We start from the raw sequence: 24761 nt of genomic DNA on the forward strand, positions 1-24761 counted from the left end.
GTATAACGTTTGCATAAAATTCGTTGAACCGTTTCATGGAATGGTCCGTACAATGTATGGCATGCATGGACCGCTTCATTCCGTTTTTGATGAAATGTAGGCGATGAAGGCTTGTAGGGATCGAGATATAATTGTAATCTTAATTATGAACAGACCACTAAACAAATAGAAATAAATCCACGAAAACTATTGCATTTCCAATTCTATATTTATGGTAACGTTTTGCGTACTTAAACCAATTTATATTCCAGTTAAAGACTAGTTCAACAGTCTCATCATCATTAAATTTATTTATTGCAACGATCTAATGAATATATATTTTCCAGCACAACGTCAATCTCCTTAACAAACATGTATATCTGTACGGCAAAAGTGTTTATTGTTTTTGAACCTATCTGAATGTCTTTTTTTCGTTTCTTTTCTTTCTTCCTTCTTTTTTTTATTAAACTCATTTACCATCCCGCATAGAGTCTGCAAACGTAAGAACGTTAAGATGTGCAACAAACGAATAGTTTTTTTTTTGTTGTTTTGTTTGTATATACCTTTGAATCATAATACATATGATGATGTACCATATAAAAATGGCCTGAAGGGCTAAATCAGTCGAAGCCAACCTATGACCTTAAATGCTGTATGTTTCTCATGCAGATTATAATGTACTCCCCTTTTTGCATGTATGAATTATATAGGTTTTATGATGCTAAATTGTTTTTACATTAAAATTCTTTTTTTTAAATTCTTTTTTCTTTTGCTTGTTTGTTGTGTTAATAAAAATGTGAATAAAAATGAAACAATGAAGAATTGATGGGATATTTGGAGAACGAAGCGTAAAATGAATGAATTTATTTTCCTTTTTTTTCCTGTGTTTTTATTAATGCAATTTTATTCACATGAGTTATGGACTTGTGTCGTGTTAAATAAATTTTAACGATTTTTGTATATTACTTACATTAAATCCAATAAATTCGAATTGAAACGGAAAAAAGACCATTACAGTGGTGCTTTAAAAATAAATAACAAACAAAAAGAGTTTACATCCACACCTTTTACTTTTAGGTATCTCTCTGTCTAAGACATTTTCGAATAAATAATTCACGACACCTAGAAAAAGCGTGTGTGGACCATCCCTTATTTAATTAATCCTCCTTTTCCAAATAAATCATTTGAAATGATTTTTTCTTTCTTTTCGTGAGTGTTACGATCCCATTCGCTGAACCCATTTATTGCTCGAGACGACATAAAAATGAATACTTCGAAAAAAATGATGTTTATGCATCACATTATGCATTTTAACTTTTATTTTTTTTGCGTCGGATTATATTTTGCTCTTAAATTTTTACAGACACACCACGTTTATCACCTAACCAATACTCATTATAGACTCGAATCTGCCTATTCTTTTAATCTATGTATTTTCAACAGATTCATACAAAATCTTCTACTTCATTTGCTTTCATATTTACTTTAATCCATAAATAAGACCAGATAAGCCAGGGCTCATAAAGTTATCAGTAGCATCTAATGGTTATTGATCGGGGCTTCATTCCGCTCCGCTTCTGGTGCAATTGGCTAAATTTATATAATGAGTTTTAGGATTCTAGTCAATTGTGGTCATTGCGTTTAATAGGTATTTGCATAACAAGAAACAAAAGAAGATAAAAAAATAAAACTCAACTTTTCGTGTGAAGTTTGCTGTTTGGGCATTGCAGGTGTGTGTCAGTAGTCAAACATTTCATTTAATTCATCTTGTCACTAGTGTAAATGTTTTAATTGCTATTGATAGGGGTCAGGTAAAGTCTGCCAAGTGGAATACATTTTATCTCTAGTTTTAAGATGCCCATACTGTGACCTTCCAAGCCAATGAATCGTAAGACGACATTATTTAACCTGTTACAGAAGGCAAGCATTTGACCAATATTATTATCAAAGTATTTTTAATCGGTTGATTTCAAATCATGTCCTTCAATTTTTTTAACATGCATTTTACTATATAAATAACCGCATTACCAAGAGCTTGTCATTATTTTTGTAGTTGTTATCGATAACCGATGAATAGACGTATGTGACAGGTTCAATTGATATTTCATTGTGGTGTTGCCTTTCGACCATGAAGGCACATTTTTTGGCCAAACGAAGAAGAGTGTAATTAGACAACATGATCTATATATTTCATCATTTGGCCAAAAATGTACCAGCCAGGTCACTGTAGAGAGGCGTTTCAAAGAATGTCTTAGTCAAAAATAGTCACTAAGTCCTCTATAATATTTTCACAATGCAGGCGAGTCATCTTCTCCTCTCCGCTGAAACTTCGAAAGCCTTTACTGTGAAAACCGTTGTGTTTCCCTCGAAGAAAAGTTAGAAATTGTATTGTCTCGTGTGACTTCTGGCACTGCTCTGGTCACAAACCTTATTTCATCGACTCAATAGGCCATGAGAAAATTGCGTTTTGTTGACGATAGTTGACGATGACATTTCCAGTAAGAAAAATTAAAAAATTTCTCTCCCATGGGGAGAAAATAGAATTTTTCTCACTTGAACTGTCAGTTGGTTTATGCTTTCAAAAATAGTATGGCGATTGATGGTTTTTGTTTCGTTGAGAAATCACAACTCGCACATATGAAAAATGTTGTGTTCACCTCTGCGAGAAATAGGAAATTCCAACTCACTCTTGTTGGAATTTCCTATTTTCTCGGCTAATAAACCATTTTAGACCCTAGACAAAAGAAAACCATGTAAAGTAACTTTCAACATAGACCAATCATGATGTGTGGGGTGCGGGCAGTTTCGATATTCATTTTAGGGTAAAAGATGAAAGTAAGTTTTTGAACATTTTGTGGAAATTACTTTCCTTACTATTTTTCGTTCCTCATCCTCTCGGAAATTTTATTTTCACAAAATCAATTGTTCATTGTAGTGTTGCCTCCTCTTCTCGTCGACTTTCAAATAAATTATTGGGAGCTAATATCTTTCGAGATATCTTTTTAATAAAATGAAAGCAAAATAAAATGATCGAGTCTGGTTTTTGACAATTGAATTTCGATTGTCAAAAACCAGAATCGATCATTTTATTTTGCTTTCATTTTATCTTGCGAAACAAGGAAGTTGTAAAAAACTCTAAAATTACTCATATTCTGGTACTGGCGTAACTGCACCGATTCAAATATGTTTATGTTCCGAATTAGATTCTTAACTTTTACGTCAAAATCACTCATAAAATTAGATGCATTACAGCCAGTTAGACCAAGCAATGTAACAATTTTATGTTGGTTAAATGTTCTCAATAATTTGCTGTAATCATCGACCGTATCTACGAAAGAGTTGCATCTGAAAATATGATTCTTTTCAAATTACAATTTCATTTGGATTACAATAGAAGGAATTAGAGTGTGTGCTCGATTTTAAAGCGAAAATTGAATGAAAGAAAATAATAAAATCGCATTATGTTTAAAGTGTTTATAATAAATGAGAAAACAGCCATAACATCTTTAAAATAGTACAATAAATATCCATTTTATGGTGAACAATCATGTGAAAGGAGTGTCTACATTTATAATGATTGTTGTGTAAAGTTCTATACCCCCTTTAACAAAAAATATTTATATTTCTATATATATGAGGTTGTAATTTATGACCTTAAACTATTAAATTTTATATAAAAGAGAATAGGAACAATTTAAAGATTATTTGTATGTAGCATATACCTGTTCAAATAACGACGATTTTGTTATTTTTATATTTATATGTGATGTACATTCATGTATATATATAGTTACAACGTCTAAGATGTAGAGAGGAACAATTCTTCGCGTTTTCCAACAGTATATCCCCAAAAGGCCACACAGAAACTTTATTTTATTTTATTTATTTATTTTTTTTTACCACAATTTCGTTCAAGAGACATGAACCTTTTGAACACATTCACACACAATAATATACACCAAGCGAACAAAATTTTCGATATTTTTTTTCATTCTTATTTTGCTGTATATATGGCATCATCGTCGTCATCTTCAGGAGGGCAGAACACTCCTCAATTTCCAGTATTATGTTTGTATTCTTTAAAATACAATTCATTGAAATGCTTTTATTTTTCTATTTATTTTGGAGTTAACCGACTTCTTATACAGAATGTAAATGTACAAATAAAGTGTTTCATAAATTCTGGATTATTAGTTTCAGTGGAACGTTTTATTGGACATAAATAAAGGGAACGGTTGATTTGTGATCCAATGTTTATAATAAGAAAATTTTTTCCCAGTTCTCATTCTTACCATTTTATTACTTTATTATTCACTTAACCCAAAACAAAATTTACCTATTTACCTTTTACTCTAAACATTTATGATTCAATGTGAGTGGTCTTCTATTCAAACCGATTATATAGTTTAATTCAACCAGATTTTATTATGCAAATCGATAATAATTCATCAGAAATTACTTGAAGACGAACAAGAAACCAAAGAATTTACTTTGAGCGTTCAGGGAGTTTGGATTTAATTTTAGACCCGTACGTAGTACACTAAACTTATACCAGACTCTCTAACTTGAAATTGAACCGATTTTGATAATTCTTTCTTTTTCTCTGTTTTGTAATGTCAAAAGGAAGACTAAATTCAAGGATGCGATGCGGAACTACACTCAGTAAATTTTAGATGAATGCAGAATTTGCAATAGCTGCTTATCAGCTGTTTATGAAGGTAGTCTACATATGTCCGTTTACCAGATGGCGAAAGACCAGATGTTGCAAATTGTGCACTCCAGTGAAATTTACCGAGTGTATACAATTAGAAGTAGCTTTAAGCATGGAGGCTACTAACAACACCGATCAGAGCAGAAATAGTGATTGTTTTCAATGCGGATCACTAGTAAGTGAAGGAATGAGAAGCTATTCCCGTCGCAGCTGTTATTGCTTCAAAATATAGTTTTTTGATCAAATTTGTTTGTCTGTTCTGGGCATGAAGGCGAATTGAGGATGGTCGAACGAAATTTCAAACGCGTTCGTGAAGTGAATGGCGGAATAATGAATCTGAACGTGAGCTGTCGAATGAGGTCAGGATCGTATGTTTATGTAATTTTCATGTTTTTGGATGTGGTACGGTGAGTTTGTTTGAATGTTGAATGGATTTTTATGATTCTTGCTACGTTCTGGGAAATTTCGAATTCGAAGTAGCATTCAAGTTTGATCCGCAATTTCCATCAGAAGATGGCATGATTACATTGTAAATTTTCTAACGCTTGTTCAACCGAAGATTTACTACTGTCTCGGGAAGAGTCTAACGGAAACGACTGATGAAGACTAGCCCTCTCTAGTCTTTGACAGCCATTAGCACTTGAGGTCAAAACAGTATTTTTTGTCTGCAATTTTGCTGCACGCGACCCATGGGCAAGGGAAGAGTGAAGAGCTTTGTTCGATTTTTCATTTTTTTCATTTTTTAAGTCTCATGACTTAATTAGATTATTTTAATAGCTTCGCACTGTGGGTGAGTTCTACTGTTGCACATAGTCCGTTGCTAAAGCGTAACGTAAAAAAACCGGGCGCTGCCACTTCCAAATGCAGAAAATAGTGATTGTTTTCAATGCGGATCACTAGGAAGTGAAGGAATGAGAAGCTATTCCTGTCGCAGCTGTTATTGCTTCAAAATATAGTTTTTTGATCAAATTTTCCGTCCATACCAAATTTTTCGAGCAGAATGAGTTAGTGTCACATTTTTCTTTGCAAAGTAAATTCGCCATGTCACTACTCATACATTCTTGGTATCATTGGAAAGCTGAGACACGTAGCAACTAGAGCAGGCAGGGTTTTAATTCTTCAGTTGCTTGATGGCGTCGGATGCACCCCTAGAGTTTCGGTGTCGGGGAATCTCGCACACGCGATCATAGTATGCGTCCTTTTACGACATGTAACGAAAAGTCATGACTGTGCGAGATTCACCACTTAGATGTGAATCTCGCACACCATGAATTTGTGTGGTGTGCGAGATTACCCTACCCCAGAGTTTCACCTATGTAGACTAATTTTTCCATTTTTCCAATTATCTAAATCTTAATGTAGTTGATATCGGAACCCGATACAACCCATGTCCATGTTTTAAATACGTGACCTCAACTATCCAATGATACCATGTCTGCTGTGGTAAAACCTTCTTTTTCTTTAAAAATAATTGGAAAGTCTGGGCATCAAGGGCTCCAAGTGCATACCAAAGAAGCTGTAAGTTGTCAAAAGAATCTCTCTAGAGGTAAAGCGTTGCAGAGTAGTGTCAAGATATCTGATATGACGCTAATGAACATCTAACGATCATGTACACTATACGTACGGGTCCACAGCAGACGGGTCCCTTCTTATGGTTTTAATGAACATGAACTCATAATTAAAAATTGAATCATAAATATGCACCCGCTGCATCATTATTTCAATAAAATACGTTCCAGTTTTGATAAGTAAAAAAAACACAATCGATCCGGGGTTTATGGCTCGACGTCTGCATGTAAACAAAGTGAAATCCATTTATTACGAAAAAATATTGCACATTCACTGAATGCAATATAAATTAAATTAATTTTTTTGTTCTTCTGCATGTCGACACACACTCAGCGTCCGATGATGTTCGATGAGTTTTGGAGAACACACATCAACCTCATCATTTTATGGGTAGCACCACAAGACAATGTGCAGAGTATTTGAGGAGAGACTGGTACGATTTTGATCTGATGTAGTCAATCTCAGCAGGAGAGCAATGTGTAGATGCTGATTTTCGAAATATTATTTTGTTTGTGTGTTATTGGAGCATACAACTGAGATTCGTTTTTCACTGTGAGAAATTCGATCAAGGTAGGGGGCTCATCCGACAACTACACGAGATCGTTCTAAATTATGGAATAGACCTTTACCATTTTTGAAACGGCAAACATTGTATAATCAATTAACCTGCTATCTAAGTATATTGTTGACATTATCGTCTAGTGTTTGATGCAAAATCTATTATCTCATCTGTTTAAACATTTATTTTACTAACATTCTGAGAACACATTAACAGAAAGGAATCGCTTGTTTTTGTTAGGCTGTCGATGCAACAGATAATCACTCGTATTAATAAAGTCACGACAGAGTAAAGTTAACCAGGCAGGAGCGCTGATTTGACTAGGCACCTGAATAATCTAGTAGCCCTATATTTTTTCGAATACATTTTTTCAACTTATGTCAGTGTTCATTTAAGTTGATTTTCATACAGTGTATTAGGTCCCTCATTTGACGTTTCGAAAATGAACCGCTCCTGCCTGGTCTAGTTTACTCTGCCGTGATAAAGTGGATCTCAGAATATTGTGATTCTTAATTTGGACAATCTTTGGAATGCAACAAACAGTCACTGTTTCTGTACAACTTCCACGTTAATTAAGGCTATTCTTACGCCTTGATTTCAGCGACCTCCACGAAGAAGAAAAACGATTTTGCATAGTCTACAGAAATGTAAATTTCGTTTGGCATAAAAACTCAATAAAACAATCTCTCTCCAAATCAACTCGAATCCAACGAATTATACTTAATGTGTTAACCCTTCGAAGACATAAATAAAACAGTACCGCTGGGCATATCTGAACAGTGGACCCCCGTCTGCGATATGTTTGCTTAACAATTGCACGGTGAATTGTAACGAACACCGGTATAATCAATCACTGAAAACATAAACTTAATTTGATCTGAGTTTCCTTTTTGTGTTTCGTATAGGTAACCTTTGATCAGAGTTCCAACCGTTGACTCCGATTTTGAATTAGATATTCAATTATTCGTTACGCAGACGGTAAGAAGTTTGATAAACTCATCACTACGAGATTTAAAAAAAAAAAATAATTTATGTGTTCGAACCGCCTCACATAAATGGATATTCATATTCTTATCTTTTTCTTATCTTAAAATAGCGAAATGTAAGATGATGTATTGAAGCAATAGAATATCAATCTCTAGATACTTTACTCAAATGAAGTAACAGATTTAAAATGACCTAGTTATATGCTTCGTTTCTAAAAGACTGACTTACCTATAGGGAAACACTGTTTGGAAACTTAAGCTCAAACGTATTAGATTTTCGCAAAAAAAATTGTGACGCCTCCACAGGCTTATAATAAACAATGAACATGTGTAACGCACTTCAAGCAAAAGTGATCATAGTCGACAACTACTGCCAAATAGAGTACTATTTTGAATGAAATGGTTTTTCAGTGGGTCCTACATTTGTGTACCTTAATAAGGTACTACCTTATTTAGAGTACCATCAACGCACTTCAACCATGAGTGGTACTCTAAATAGGGTACTGAAATTTTACAGTTTGTCATACAATTGTAAGACACTTCAAAAAAGCATTTCATATATATAACAGTTTTCTATTCGGCAGTTGTCGACTATGATCACTTTTGCTTGGAGGGCGTTGGTACCATTTATACTTGAAGTGCGTTGACATACGAGATGCAAGCTTTGAAATCCTTGTATCCTCGTATTTTACTGTTCATCAGAATCAGATTTTGAGCCTGGCTTTCACATTCTAATAGTGGAAATTATTTGTTAACGACACTCTCCTATACAATCGACACTAACATGAATGATGGTCCAGTTAACCTGTCACATACACCAATTCATCTGTTATCGACAATGACGACAAAAATAATAACAAGCTCTGGGTAATATGGTTCTTTATACAGTAAATTGCATGTCAAAAAAATTGAAGTACAAGATTTCAAATCAACCGATAAAAAATACTTTGGTCGATGGAAGTAATAGACCAGATAATAATACAGACCATATGCCTGCCGTCTGTAACAGGAACACTGTAGGGCATTCCCGTTCTTCTCTTCAAAAGAGATTAAGATGCCAATTCAAATGGGTAGGGATGAGGTATAGAATAGGACTAAACCTGTCGTTATCAAATGGTGTTATTCACGACAGAGTAAAGTTAACCAGGCAGGAGCGTTGATTTGACTAGGGACCTGAATAATCTAGTAGCCCTATATTTTTTGCGAAGAAATTTTTTTCAATATAATGTCAGTGTTCATTTGTGTTCATTTTCATCCAGTGTATTAGGTCCCTTATTTGACGTTTCGAAAATGAACCGCTCCTGCCTGGTTTATTTTACTATGCCGTGTGTTATTGCAATTGCTCTTTGCTTTCATTTGAAGTGATAGATGTGGGGTATCTTGCCGATATTTTGAGAAAATTTGTAATTATAATGGAAAGGTCTCATTAAATGAAATCGTCATGAGTCTCCAAACAAACAATAAAAAGGACAAATCAGTAGGGAAAATTCATAGAAAAGATTCTTGCATAAGATTGAACATGGTGGCCATATATGTTTGTTCTAAGTAACTGTAAACACGAGCAACGACAATTTCATCCACAGCAACGTCGCTAACGTGATATTTCATACAAATCGAGCCTACGAGATTTACACAGAAATATTATTGAGGTTATGGTTCTGTGGATGAAATTTGACAATTCATATGGCCTTGGAACAAACCTATAGCTAAGCTTGAGATGGCATAGCGGCGCTTTCATTTTAAACGATTAGCATCAGTGCCACCATGCCACTTCTCGAGGTGGTGGCCGTCACATTAGGAGTGTTTGGTTTAATGGATCATTTAGGTATGGTTTAAGACGTTGTTTCAAGTCCTTTATTTCGTCATCTTTCGTGAAAACGAAGTTCGAGACACAATATATCCTCGCCCATTTTTCCAGCCCAAAATTTTTAATCTTTCATAGGCAACCCTAAGCTGGCTGCACCAACATACCCAAGCAATACGTCTGCATATAAACGTCAAAACATTTGGTGCGACACAGTTTTCTGTAGTGTTCGTTGTGAGTAAATAGGCAAATTCAACCAAAGATTTTTTGTCATAAACAGTCCCAAGACGTATCCTTGAAATTAATTTAAGGTATTTGTCGTTCACATCGTACTAAATTAACAATCGCAATCAATAAAAGTTTAGTTCTCGATTTGATTGATACATCGAGATCAAAATTACGAAAGAATTACGACGACGTAACCTCAAAGAGGTCAACGATTGTACTCATCGGATTTTCTCTTTCCAGAAAACCTTTACAATGGAAGAATCACCAATCCCACCAAGAATGCGACGTAGATCGTGTTATTCTCTATGCCAAAGTGACTACGAAACGGCTGCAGAAGATTCGGATGGAAGTCTATATTATTCGATGTTTGAAGATGAAGAGAAGGAAAATGATTCAGCCGATAAGGAAAATCATCAAATGACTCCGCGTAACGGCTTATCGAGTCGCAAGACATTGCTAGAACAATGTCTACAAAAGAATCTCAATCACACTCCGCGTAATGAATTCAATAAACGAATTTCGTGCAACGTAATTCCAATCCTATCGTCGTCGCCGACTATGACATTTCATGGCGAAGTTGGATTACAGGAGCCTGTTTTTGAAACAGAAAATGAGGTCACGAAAAGATCGAAAGACGAGGATGCGTCCGGCATGCCGACTTCTTCGTCGTCCACGGATAATGCCTCCGAAATGTTTGATTCTTTCAACAGATCAACGCTAAACGATGCAAATGTTTCCGTTAGTACAGAAGTCGGCGAAGAAGACTTGAACAGAACAATAATTGGCGTAGCTACTAACGCTACAAAGGATGATCCCATTGGAGAGGCGCAAGTTGGTGCAGTTGCTGTTACGTCAACTACGACAGCGTTCATAAACTTGAAGACAACTGGTATTCCATGTGGTATGTAACGGAAAGCGAATCGTAATAATATATTTAGTGAATCTGGCACCACTTTTGATCAAAATATCGCTTAATGCTCGATACAAAATCTCTTACTTCAATCGATTTAACATACATAGAAGATCCCATAAAATCCGAGGTCATTGATGTCGATAACAGATGATTGATCTTAGTATTCCATTTTCAGGACCGAAACGATTCGGACCAGCTTCAAGTAATCAAAATGTTGGACTATCAAATCTTCCTGTTCCCAAAAAAATATCCATTGCTGACCTGGCCAATCCACCAGCAGCAACAACAACAAGAAACTCACACATTCCATCCTCCAAGAGAATGTCACTATTTTGTGGTCATAGCACCGAGCACTATGGATATTCGAAGCCGAATGGCAAGTCTGGTATTCCAAAAGGTAATGCTAAGACACTGTTTGTCGATAGCTCTCGTTCATTCCGGTCATTTCATCTTGCAGTGTCACTGATGTTAGCTAGAAACAATTCAGTTTTGCCATCATCGTCGACGCAATGCGTATGCGAATACTGTGACAAAAAATTTGCCAAAAAGTCTATTTTGGATGTACATCTTCTGGATAAATGTGAGAAAATTCCGCCGGCTCGTCGTCGTCAGCTTTCGCGACAGCAAACCTACCCGAATCAGATTCCACATTGACGACATGCATTTTTCGTTGTGTAATTGTTTAAGATTGCAATTGGCGCTTTAATAATAATTTGACGGAAAATAAAATGCATGGAGTAGAAACCAAAGCCTGAAGACTCTGTTAATCAAAAGAAACCGAATTTACGGGTGGAAGAAAGAAAAATGGGCGGAAAACATCAACAAACTCGAAAGCTTTGAAAGTAGCATGCTTTGAAAAGGCAGGTGTGTTTCAATGAACGGTGAGTAATAATTTTAAATAATAAGCTTGAAATGTACGACAATATAGATTATTCCGGTGCAGTGGCACACTCGACTTTACCTCATCTACTACTGAACTGACGGACAGGACATGGATAGCCTTATATAATACTTACGTAGTTCCAAATTCACAGTTCATTGCTTATTTTTGTTGTCGCGTCTTGGTCGTTTGCAAGAGGTTAGTCTAATATTTTCAACCGCTATATTCGACGAAAATTGTGCTTATTTCAAGTTCGACATACTTCTAAAGACGGGAATCGTTATTTTATTCTTCGTGAACGAAAATGAGGTCAATTTCGAATACTTATTTTCCTCGGGACGAAACCCTTTACATGCACGCACGACAACTTACATAACGTACCTGCTTTGAACGATTTTTTTAGACACTTTCGCTTGAAGCCCTCACTTCATTTGGAATTGCCTAAAAACAATCGTCGAGGACACAGATACATAAATACCTTTACACGTTTGGCGACCACGAAAACACTGAATATCACGCGTCAAAAGTTATCGGAAACCTCTTTTTTTTAGTTCTCCCTCAACAGACCTTGCAAACAGGTCTAGGGATCCAGGCGATGTTTTCCTTAATGGTGGAGTTTGTTTATGTTATTCGTCAAACAGAGAAATTTGATACGAAGGCGGAGCGTACTCTCCGTATCAACGAGTAGTGTGATGCACATCGAACGGTCAACTCGTTCGGCTTTATATCGCGTATTTTCGGTTTCATTTTTATTCTCATTCTTCTTCTATACATTCAAGTTCAAACCTTGAACGGTGTGTATTATATTTGGTTTTGTTGTTTGTGTATTTCGTGGTGTGACGAGTGTTAAATTGTGTGCATCACAGGATTGAAACCACTCAATCACAATATGTGTGTGAATTCGGATACCACGAGAATAATTTTTGCATACGTAAGTATGAGCCGTCTCGACTTCGGTTCTACGAAACATGCATACGTATGCAAAACTTATTCTCTCGGTATACGAATCCACACGTATACTCTAATTTCGTGGTTTCAATCCAAGTGATGCAAGTAGCTATTGTTTACCGAGTGGAAATTCCCAACAAGACTTAAGGGGCCGTTCATAAATTACGTAACGCAAAAATCAACATTTTTCAGACCCCCCCCCCGGGTCTGTAACGCTAAAAGGGTCAAGTTTGACCCAATTTTGTTAGAACCGTAACGCTTGCCTCATACCCCCCCTCCCCTCTCTAGCGTTACGTAATTTATGAACGGCCCCTAAGTTTTGTTTACTATTTTCCCGAGATGAACACAACGTTTTTCTTATGTTCGTTGTGTCACAAAACTTGTGTTTTTCTCCACAATTTTTGTAAAAAAAAGTGACATTTCGGGGCTCCCAGCATTTATCATCAGAAAAAACATCAACAAAACGTCATATTATCAAGACATTCTGAGTGGAGAAAATAACGCTAATCAAAAGCGCACACACGACAATATTGATTTGTGTATCTGTTTTGGACGACTGTTTTTAGGCAATTTCGAGAGTTGTAGCCCGAACGAAGTGAGGACTACTTGCGAAAGTGCCTAAAATCAATCGTCCAAAACAGATACTCAAAAAAATGTTCATATAAGGGGTCGAAAACCAGAGAAAAATCTCAAAACTCCCTCATTTTCGGCCCCGACATATTAAATAGTCATTTGTGTACCTGTTTTGGACGATTGATTTTAGGCAATTTCGCGGATTGTAGGCCGAACGAAGTGAGGTCTACAAGCGAAAGTGCCTTAAATCAACCGTCCCAAACAGGTGCACATGTGAGTTTTCATGCAGAGGGCCGGAAACCCGAGAAAATTCGAAAAATTGCCCACATTTTCGGCCCCGAAGCATGAAAATGACTATTATTGATCAGTTGATCACGTTCGACACTCATCGCCATCCAGCAAAACAGTAATGTGCTCTTTCTCTCTCGTTGCCTTATTACACAACTCGGGTCGAAAACTCACGTTTTAGACTACTTTTGGAAATAATTAAAATCATATCGAGAATTAAATGAAAACAGGACTTTTCATCATTTCCTCCGTAGCAAGATTCACAGCGAATGTTTTTCATCTAGGTATAATGAAATACGTAAAGTTGATATTATCATGAGTATCCGGCACCATTCACTCAAAACAAATAACAACAAATTCAAATCTGAGAAATTAAACCTAATCAAAGACCTCTTGTCGACCGAACCGTGCACAATAAAAACTCGAAGAAATAATTTCACAATAATTATCGTTTTTATTGGATTTGATGACAGGAAGAGTGTTTATGGCTTTGGATTTTTGTTCTTTATTTCTCTTTTAAAATGTTTTATAACCTCTCTTACAAGTGTATACGCTTCAAAAGACATATTATGATGGGCCGTTTTAATTATGCATTGATGTTACGCGCATTGAAATTGGATGACTCTGGTATGCACTCCGGACAAAGCGCTCTTTCAGTTAACCGATCGATTTGCATAAACCGATTTTCATTTCGATTCGAAAGATGAGATGGTGTCATTCTGATGACGATCGTAAAATAAATCAACTTTCACAATTAGAATCTTCTTCTTTCAGAGATTCTGATAGAGATAACAGATTCGAATGCATACAAAATGTGGATGGTAATTTAATCGATATAATACATGCGTTACGTAGATCTGGAAACAGTTTTGTTAACCGTGGAGAGCCGCAAAGCGGCTACATTCGAAATGATATTCTTTTAAAATTATTTTTTTGTTTGTTCAACAGCCGATTGATTGTTATCAAAACTGTTGTGGTTGGTAATTTATGGAATGAGAGAGTTATGATATGATCAGCGGTAAAATATGAATATTTGTTGATCTTTTTCGACTGTAAGAAATTCGGTTAATTAGAAATTGTTAATTGGCTGTAAATCAGAGGGCATGTCAGCTTTGATGTTCGTTCTCTGGGTCATAACTTACTATTTGATGAACATATGGTCGATTGTGTCACATGAATCGAATGCCGAATTTAGATGGTCCAACTACAGCCTAACATGGAAAAGTTATTGACCTTAATGATTCCACCGAACGGTGAGCCACAGTTCGCTCCGTCTAAGGTATTTATCGTACGTTAACAATATCTCTGTTTCATGTTGACCCATGGAGAAGTTAGTCCGTATCCCAAATGAGCACATGATGAACGACTATCATCAAATGACTGCATGAATAGCAAAACACGCATTTTCCAAAAAAGTTGTAACAGATCTCATGTCTCTTGTAAATACTTTTAGATCAAATGAAGTAATAGATCGCGTAGTAAAACTACTTGCCGTCTGTGAAAGGATAATTAAGCGAACTACGCAAAATTATTGCAAACTAATTTCAAGGAATTTGTCATTACATTTTGTTATTCTACAGAACTAGAAGACGAATATAAATCTAATGTAGAATTTTTAGTTATCAGCCTCAAATTCGGTTGTTCAGCCATCTGTTATCGATTTGTATTAAAAAGCTAAATAAAATGAAGTAAAAGATTTGAAAGTATGCAAGGACCAGTAGAAGGACGCCGCTTATTTTTGTCTTTGCTTCTGTTAACAGAGATGATTCGAAGGATCGTAAGTACAGCAGCAGTTTATGCTCTTATGAGCTGGAAATTTATAATAGTAATCTCTCAAACTGTGTTGGCCGCATTACTCGATTAGCAACATTCTCATCTGTAAGAACTCTATTTGTATATATTTCACTTCACGTGAATCTGAATCACATACCGCAATCAAACACCTATCTGGTGTGGTAACCTGAATGAATTTCGACTCAAAACAATATAGATTTATATTATGTCCATAAATTGCCGTTTACGAGAGGCACAAGTCAAATTGATTTAACGAAAAAAAAAAGAAAACAAAACGAATGATTGACAAGATGACAGTAAGACATGCGAAAAGGAGGTAGCAACATAAAGTGTATAATTTATCGTAATTAAGATCTTTTCCATTTCGCTTCGTTTGTTCAGGTATATTTATCGGTACAGATTTCGGTTGTTAATTTGTTCCACCTCCTGTTAGTAAATTGGTTTCTTCAGAAGGGATGTGTCCGAAGAACGAATTAATCTTATTTTACATATTTGCTTCGTTTTCATTTCGGTTGAGACTTTTTCGTCTATTGTTTGAGGTAGACTTAGTAGCTGCACGAATGATAAATAATAATCAATGCGAATGATCACGATATTATTGGCTTCCCATGAATAACTGCTATTTATGCAAGATAAACAGACACTGTACATCCTAGTCGGTTCAATGATAGTTGATGCTCCAAAAGTAATTCCTTATATGAGGAGGTAAGAGTTTCGTGGAAAATTGTCATATCACGAGAGTGTTTTTTGATCCACGTGTTTCGGCAGCTGCCCTTTTTGTAGAGTTTCTATATAAAACAAAACACACGAGTGTGTTTGCGAGTAGCACAAAGTTGTTTCCAATTAATGAATTGCACAACAGCATCCAATGTATCTCCGTTGATTGTCTGTCATATGATTGAGTCAAATATCATAGAGGAATTCACTTAAAATGAAGCGAAAATATTCTTCATCAATAACCTCTCTAGCACCCTAACTACATTTATTAAGGTGGCAAAAATGCAACTCAGCCTTTGGACTTTACATGTAACATTAGAAATTAGTCAACAATGTAAGATTCAACAAACAAAAGAAAAGGGTGGTATTTTGGCAGCGTCAAAACGAAGTTTGGTTGCTAGAGAAGGTATTGTCTTCATGTCAAGTTTCGCAAGTAAGGTTATTACAATATTTGAAGGAAGAATGATTACATCAACCTTCTACTGACTTCTTATAAAGCAATAAAGTTAAAACCATTTCAATAATCGATTTAACACTTAGTAGAAAATAGATTGAACATTAGAAGTAATAGATTTAATGCTGTTTCAAAAAGTGTTTGCCATTTTTTTCGAAAAAATAAAGTGAAAACAACACAAAAACATCACAAAAATTCAGTCTTTTATATTAAACTGACTGTTTAAATAACTGGAATATCTCGTCGACACAGCAAGCTAAAAAAATGCACTTAATTACACAAAAATACAGAAATGTATCATAAATAATCTATTAACAATAAATTAAAACTCAAAGAATTATATGCATAAAAGCATAACACATAAATGAGATGATAACGAAAAAAAGAAGTAGAAAAAATAACGAAAGCAACAACAAGTACACACACAAAACGATGATGCTTTTTGAAAAAAAGCAAAACAAAAACCTTTAAAGAACCTAAAGGAAGATTTAAATTTAAAATAAAAAAATATTTCATTACGTCGCACGCTTCCACAAGAATATATATTTCCATTCATTTCATCTCTTTTGGTTATATGCATCGACTAAACGATTTCAATACATTGAAACCGGACTATCTCTATTCAACAAGTTACAGGTGATGGCATAACCGAAAACATTTGGTATTTTATTGCAGTAAAACACCGAAAATTTGCAATAATTTCAAGATGGTTTTTTGATCCCTGCTAAGGTCGAACGAAAAATAATCGAATTTTGTAAGAAAAAGTCATTATTTCTATCCAAATTGCTTAATTAGTGGCCAAAAACCTTCCGGCTATCATAACGAAAAACCTGTCTTGTACTCTTATATGCGTTTGATATGTGTGGTGCAGCATCAAGTGATGCATTTTGTATTTACAGGAAAAATGGGTAACAAAAATTATGTTCCAAGTCGGTTAAATAATAGTTATTTATGCAACTCAGCATCATAATGTGTAAAATTTGCTACATAAATCGTTGTATGAACTGCGGCCATTAGTCATAATTACACATCTAATGCCCAATAAAGTATTTTTCTCTCCATGTCATATAATGAGGTTGCTGTCAGACGATCGAAGTGATTTTGCTAACCACATCGTGTGACAAAAATACCCGAACTTACAACGTTTTACGCAATCTCGTCCCAAAATTCAGTTTTTCATGCAATATACAATCGTCGAGACAATCGTACACTGCTGGATGTAGGCCTTCCCTTCCTCCTTCCATTTTGAACTGTCTGTTGCCACTTGATTTGCTCCTATTGCTGATGCTTTCGTTAATGTCAACGTTTCCACTCCATATGTTAGGACTGGGAGGACACACGAATCGAACACTTTCCGTTTCAAGCTGTTATTCATCTTGCTCTTGAAGATTAGCCTGAGTTTACCGAATGCTGTTCAACCTAGACCAATTCTTCGCTTCACTTCGGCAGTTTGATTGTCCAATTCCAATTTCAGCTTGTGACCAAGGTATACGTAACTATCGACTCTTTCAATCACTGTGTCTCCAAGCATTTTTTGTGCTTGATCCAGATCAACTGCTATAAGGACAATGTCGTCTGCAAAACGGAGGTGACTCAGGGAATTGCCGTTCACGTTCATTCCCATCTTACTCCAATCCAATTTCTTAAAAACACTTTTCATCACTAGTGTAAAAATCCTTTTTGTCACTAGTGATATAAATTGCATTATCATTGAGATGATGCATGAAAAAGTGAACCTTTTGCGACGGAATTGCATAATTTTGTTTTTAAACGGATGCCGCTTACCGCGGGTTATATTATCGAATTTAAGATGCAATTCTATAATATGATTCGAATAGTTCCTACAGACAATTACAATTTGATTGAACTTGTTGCGGGAATTGCATATGAAATAGAAAAACAGATCCCAATAGACCGTAACAGCAAACAGCAAAGTCTCATAACTTAGGAGTTTCTCATGTGAAAATGTACTTGGCAGAATTTCTTAACCAATTATGATTTTGCCATTAAACAAAGAGCCTCGCAGGGAGCTAATTATGCATAGATCGATTTTCCATGAAAGTGCACAATGTTCTGTGAATAAACACATTGTACAAAAGTTTGACTATTTCTTCAGTGATTGAGTGTAGGTAGGTGTACAATTGGTAAATTCATAAATGAGTAATCTGATTGCTATCACTATATCTCAACTTCAATTACAGACCGCGAACAGTTTAGCAAGTAATGAAACGTTTTCATTCCAAAGACATTTAACATTAAATTTCATTTTGGTCATACACAATCTCAACGGATTACGTCACTCATCCACACTTCACACCAGATTATGACAACCGTTAATATTTTATTGTTACTTTGCCTAGAGGGCTTCTGTTGTTCAATTTGTTGTTTATAACTTGATGACCCAGAAATTATTCAATTGATGTTATGTATACCGTATGTTTGTACAGTGCACACTATCGACACACACCACACTGAGTCATCGCAACAAGAATAGCATCAAAATTTAAATTTTATATCGATGCTGAATCGTTTCTGCGAAATAGTTACATCGAACGGCGAGCATACTACCAAGGTATGGTACATTACCAGCCTCCATATATACCGTAAAGCTTTTCTCATCCACAATCAATCTGAATGAAATGAACAATGAAATCTTTTCATGTTCATCATTTTTCAGATTGTCTCAATAGAAATAAACCAAATTAACATCAACGTCTTCAACAAGTATACTTTACCGTGAACAGGAACGACCGGAAATTGCTGTCAAATCAAATTGTGATTTTTCTTTTTTTTTCTGCTTTCATGATAGATACAATCATCTTTTCGCTGTTTTTTTTTTGTGTGCATTATATACTCAGCGAGTAGTATACCTGTGTGTCTCTTTTTCAGACATTTGTTTTGGCCTTCTTTGGCGCACCGTGATAAATTCGAAAATTGATATGAAATAAAAATGTAAATCAATTTGAATAATTTTCTATGAAAATTACCTCCATTAAGCAGATAGGTATAAATAACAGCGCGCACATATGAAGATGAAGAATTTATTTATTCTTAACATTCAACGATGTGTTTTGTTTTAGTAACAATAATACGAGTTGGTAGTTTGTTGGCTGTGTACATTATACAATACCCTGTCGTGCTATCAATTACAGTCAGAGGCGGTGAAATTTCAATATGAATTTGCTTCAGCTGTTTTTCAGCTGATCCACACACACAATCAAAACTGCTTATACTTGTTTGTACGGTTGAAGCTACTACACGCGCGCGCATGTGGTAGTGGTAAAACTGTATAAATACGTATAAAAAGCTTTGATTTTTTGTGTGAATTAGCCGAAAGATTAGCTTAAAAAAAAACAACTGAAGCAAATTCATTGCCTCATTACAGTGTATGATATCAACAATAAAACTCATAGAAAACTCGTAAGCAGTTAAGCAAAGTAAATTAAATCCAGGTTGAATCCAAGCTTTTTTTACGTTACGTTACGGATATTGATGATGATATAAATCAAATTATTTGGAGCCGCACAAGTAGCGGTATCTTGTCATATACTTGCACAAGGAGGACACAAAAAAGCGACTAAAAATTATTTTCTTTATATTTCGATTATCCTAACGTAGTCATACGACTACAGAAAACAGACAAATGAATTATAAAAGTATTGAAGTAATAGATTTCGTATAACCCATTTACGTTGTTATTTGACAAGTCTTATCACTTATCAAATACACAACTTGGAACCTCGGAAGTAATATACTATAAAAGACACTTTACACAAATGAAGTAACAGATTTAATGATTTTGTTGCAATATGCTTTCGGTTTACTAGCTGCATGTGGTATGCGCATCTATGAGGAATAAGAAGTGATCGTCGGTTCCATTAAAAATATTTTTTATTAATCGAAAAACTACGGCTCATCTCATCTACTGACCAGTACGGACATTTACAGTTTACAGTTTAGTTTCGAGACCTCTGCGCAAACGTCTTGCTTAGAAATGTTAGAGATAACTTACAAATAAAAGTTTTAAATATTCCTTGCATCAGGTAACTTCTTCTTCCCTCCAGGTAATCACAATCATGTGTCTGTCAAGCCTGCATGCGATGCAACAGCTGTGAGAGATTTGTAATTCACCTGCAGACAAAGTTACCTGCTACTGGTGAAATTTGTCGATTCTTTTTTGTCAGTGTTGATGAAATAGACTACTTTCGAAAATCACTTAGCCCATGTTAAGTGGTAAGCGTGCCACTTAGAAGAAACAAACACTAAAGTAATTGTAAACTCATATAATCATTAACCAGAATCCAGAATATCTGTCGGGTATACTATATACTGTAACAACACAAAGTTGATTCGCGGTTGTAAAGACAATCAAATTATAAACTCAGGTGGAAATAAAATGCTTAAGTGGTTATTGTTTAAGCATCATAAAAATGTCAAATATTCAGTTTAAATAAAAATTAGTTTCGACATTATAAATGCGTGTAATTGAAAGAATTATATGTTTTATTGTTGAACTTGGTGGATTGGATTATATATACCGACCGTATGTAATATAAAATTTGTATTGACCATATGGTTAAAGATAAAAACATTCTCTTTGCGAGATTTATAGTTTTCTGATTGCGCTGTCTCTATATATGTATGTGTCTGTACAGTGTGCAATGCACTGAGAGACAGGTTTTCGAGAAAATTATATTTAAATATTCCATATCGTTTGTTGGATTAAGGCAAATTGATATTAAAAATGATCGAATAAGGAAAGAAAAAGTTCGAGTTCGGTTAATCGTATGAATTAAAGTTAAATCATCGCTTGAAAAGAAATTATTAATTAAACCTTGATGATAGGCGAAACGGAGACCACAAAGACTTAATCTCTGGAATTTAAAAAAAAAATTTGTTCAATTTATGACCTGTTATCATTAACAAAAAAATGCAACCGGACCGTTTTTTCTTCTTCATTTTCCGAATCTACCACTATACGGAACATTCGACACGGTATCATACATGACATAATAAGTTTCATTAACCCATGCATTGCATATTTTACCATATTTAGCCGTTTTGGATCTGGACTAAACCTAATTAATTATACCTCACAAACAAGTTCTAATCTAATGAACGAAATAAATAACATCCCAGCGTGTTCTGTACAGGCAAAACACACATAACATTGAAATAAAAATAAAATAATAACCGAACCGCTCATACATTTCTCTATATAAAAAAGAAGTCGAGAATATAGCGCACACGCACGATCAACGTTGTTTTATTGGTCATGTCAACCGCATTTTCGAATATGGTATATATGCACTGGCATAGTGTTTTGACAATCAAATTAAAAATGTTTGAAGAAAAACAAAAACATAAAAAAGGCTAATGCATCAACTCTATGCATCTGTGAGCATATTACCATTCCTCGTCGGTGTGAGATGTTTATGGTCGTAACAAACCAGCAACCATTTCCAGTCCAATAGAATTCATATATATGTTAATTGGTACACATATCTGTATGCATTTCAGAGATGTGAATTGTAACAGGGCCGTATGTTTATTAAGTTGTCATCCACTTGATCTGTGTTGATTGATGATCAAATTATGAATGTCTTATTTTGATGCTTTTGTGTCACTTCTGACAGACAATTTGCTGCGTAATTTATCAACTGATCATATTTTTAATGCTGTACACCCTTTCACTGAACATAAAGGTATGACAACGTTTTGATATAGTAAAGTTTAATGGGCATCGGTTCGGATGATAGCGATCAGTTGATTATGTACGAGAAGACTGTTATGAAGCAGGTCTTGTTTCTAAGACTTGTTCAATTACTGTTAGAAATAGGAGCGCGATTCAATTGATAAATAGATAAAATGTGTGATGAAGCGAAAAAGATAATTTCGGGTTGTTAATCAGACATGTACGAAATACACCTTGAAATGCTATATTGAGGAATACTTCGTGGACTTTAGGATACATTGGTAAATATGCCCGATATGCAAAGTCCTGACGTTTTTCGGAAGACTGACTGATAAAAATCGTTTTAGTAACGATACCCAGTACCTATACCTTCTCCTGATTTTCATTCCATATCCACCTCAAAGTTTTATTTACGGCAAGAATATCAGTATTTACTACGAATCTATTACTTCACCCAAACGAGGCATTCAATATAACCTACTTACTACAACATTGTTTTGTCATTGCTGTCGATAACAGTGATGGTAATAGTACTTTATCACTCCATATGAAATAAAGTACTATTACCATTCTCGAGCGACAGCGATTCAATTGCTACATTGCATGAGAAAAAACAAGACAAATACATGTAGTGTGAATGACAGCTAACGAGTAATTTCTGATTTAGAACTCTAGGTAAGTAATTTTCTGTCACAACATCACTCGAATGCAATAAAAAACTAAAATTTCTAAATATCGTCTTGCCCTTCGATAAAAAATTATGAAGTTTTATCGTCCGACATTGACAGTATAGAGGCTAAGATTTGTTGTGACCAATGAAGTCCAATGATTACCTGGAAATTATTATTTGAATGGGAATAGGAAAACGTTCATGGAACGTTACATGTGTTGACACCTTGGTTACCATCCTATCAAATTGTAAACGAAAACACGAAGCTTAACGAAATTTATAACCTATAATTGCGAAGTAAAATGATGTAATTAATAAACTTAAATGGAGGATATTTGAATAGGTAATGCAAAAACGGGAAATGCTACATTAGCGAATAATAGGAAAAATGAAATTTCATTGATTTAGCTCCATTTCAAATTAACAATAGAAATTATTTTGAGCGACATGAATGAAATTTAATTTGTGTTATTAGTCGCTAATTTGATGCATCCGGTTTCCGCATTTTGAAAATAAAACTGAAGAGATTATCATCGTTTGCAACGTTGTAAAAACGCTATATTGCTGCTACGTCCGATCAATCTTGGAGTTTTCGTCCGTTGTTTGGTGTCCGCACTATAAGGTCCACAAAACCAGGATTGAATCTATTCGAAAGAAATTTTTCAGATTCGCACTCAGAAATTTGGGTTGGCGTGACAGGTTGGATTTACCTCCCTACAAGGATAGGCTTCAGCTCCTTAACATGAACACACTGGAACATCGAAGAGAAGTTGGAATGGTCATGTTTATGTTGAAAGTGCTAAATGGTGACATCGATGCTGCATACTTACTGAGGCAGGCTGGAGTGGACGTTTCGAGTCGAACGAGTGGCCGTCTGTCTCAGTTTTTTCAAATACCACATCACAGAACGAATTATGGAAAATCTGAACCTGGTAACTATATGTGCATTGTTTTTAATTCGTTTTGCGAGTTTATTCAGTTTGGTCATTCTAACGATGTGATAAAGAAACACTTGTTGAGACTTAAAATATAACGGTGCCTTCTTTTGGTTGTTTCGAATTTTTTTTTTTGGTCTACATGACCCTGATGTTTAAATTTTTTATTTATTGTATTTGCTTAGTGTATGTGACTATTGATATTCTGTACTACCTTAGGAGTTTTCTCTGCTGGTCAATAAATTCAAATTCAAATGCATAGTACTCTTGATCTGCTATCGACAGTGGTTGTAAAAATAAATGATGAGTTAGCGACGCTATATTCTTCATAACAGAATGTCTTAATACACCTAAGAGCCCACACATGACACTAGCGTTGATTCTAACGAATGAAAACCTAGATTCTATTTTCAGTTTTTTGTTGCAGGCCGCGAGCATTTACCTAACAAAAAATCCAAAAATTAAAATCTAGATTTACGTTTGTTAAACGAAATTTTTTTGGAAACAAATTCAAACCACAACAACTCGTAAATGAGACAACAAATCGGTATCCACTTTTCCCCGATATCCAAACATGTTCTGCGACGGTTGCTAGGAATCTCGAGCCGCGTCATTCACAATAATTCACATTTTGACACATTTTGTATAAGGAAGATGTCACTTTGTGAGCTATATTGTGAATGACGCGAGATTCCCTAAATCGGAACTAAATGTAGAGTGCAATTGCAAAATTGAATTTTTGTTGATATGACTGGTGTGCTTAAAAATCTAGATAAATGACAACAAAAACGTAATTTTTCGATTACATTATTTATCTGGCTGCAATACCTTCATTGTAACACCAATTTGGATTGTCTACGATGTGCGAAGACTGAGATTTACACTAGGGCTATACGTTCACATTAAACGATTGTGTACCAAGCCTAAACGACAGAAGTAACAGGCCTAATGATGAACTATTATTTAAATTTTATCAACGATCGTATATCGATTTCTCAGATTGTGAATGGTACATGGTACAACTAAATCGACGAGAAAATTAAAATGTAAAGAGTTCA

At 35.0% G+C, this 24761-nt stretch overlaps 1 protein-coding gene across 3 annotated transcripts; it reads left to right on the plus strand.

Moving 5' to 3' along the window:
- The first annotated feature begins 9787 nt into the window (after positions 1 to 9787).
- On the plus strand, positions 9788 to 11498 carry LOC119068755. 3 transcript variants are annotated; one of them, XM_037172500.1, is made up of 5 exons: positions 9829 to 9919; positions 10077 to 10513; positions 10550 to 10737; positions 10925 to 11146; positions 11207 to 11498. In XM_037172500.1, exons 2-5 carry the CDS (start codon positions 10089 to 10091, stop codon positions 11401 to 11403), a joined length of 1032 nt encoding a protein of 343 aa, XP_037028395.1. In that variant the 5' UTR covers positions 9829 to 9919; positions 10077 to 10088; the 3' UTR covers positions 11404 to 11498. The 3 variants fall into 3 exon arrangements, with proteins under 3 accessions (XP_037028388.1, XP_037028395.1, XP_037028378.1); XM_037172493.1 differs by having other exon boundaries at positions 9788 to 9842; positions 10077 to 10737; XM_037172483.1 differs by having other exon boundaries at positions 10077 to 10737.
- The last annotated feature ends 13263 nt before the right edge of the window (positions 11499 to 24761 follow it).

The sequence above is a fragment of the Bradysia coprophila genome, chromosome II (genome assembly GCF_014529535.1).
Source record: "Bradysia coprophila strain Holo2 chromosome II, BU_Bcop_v1, whole genome shotgun sequence".
Classification (NCBI taxonomy): domain Eukaryota; kingdom Metazoa; phylum Arthropoda; class Insecta; order Diptera; family Sciaridae; genus Bradysia; species Bradysia coprophila.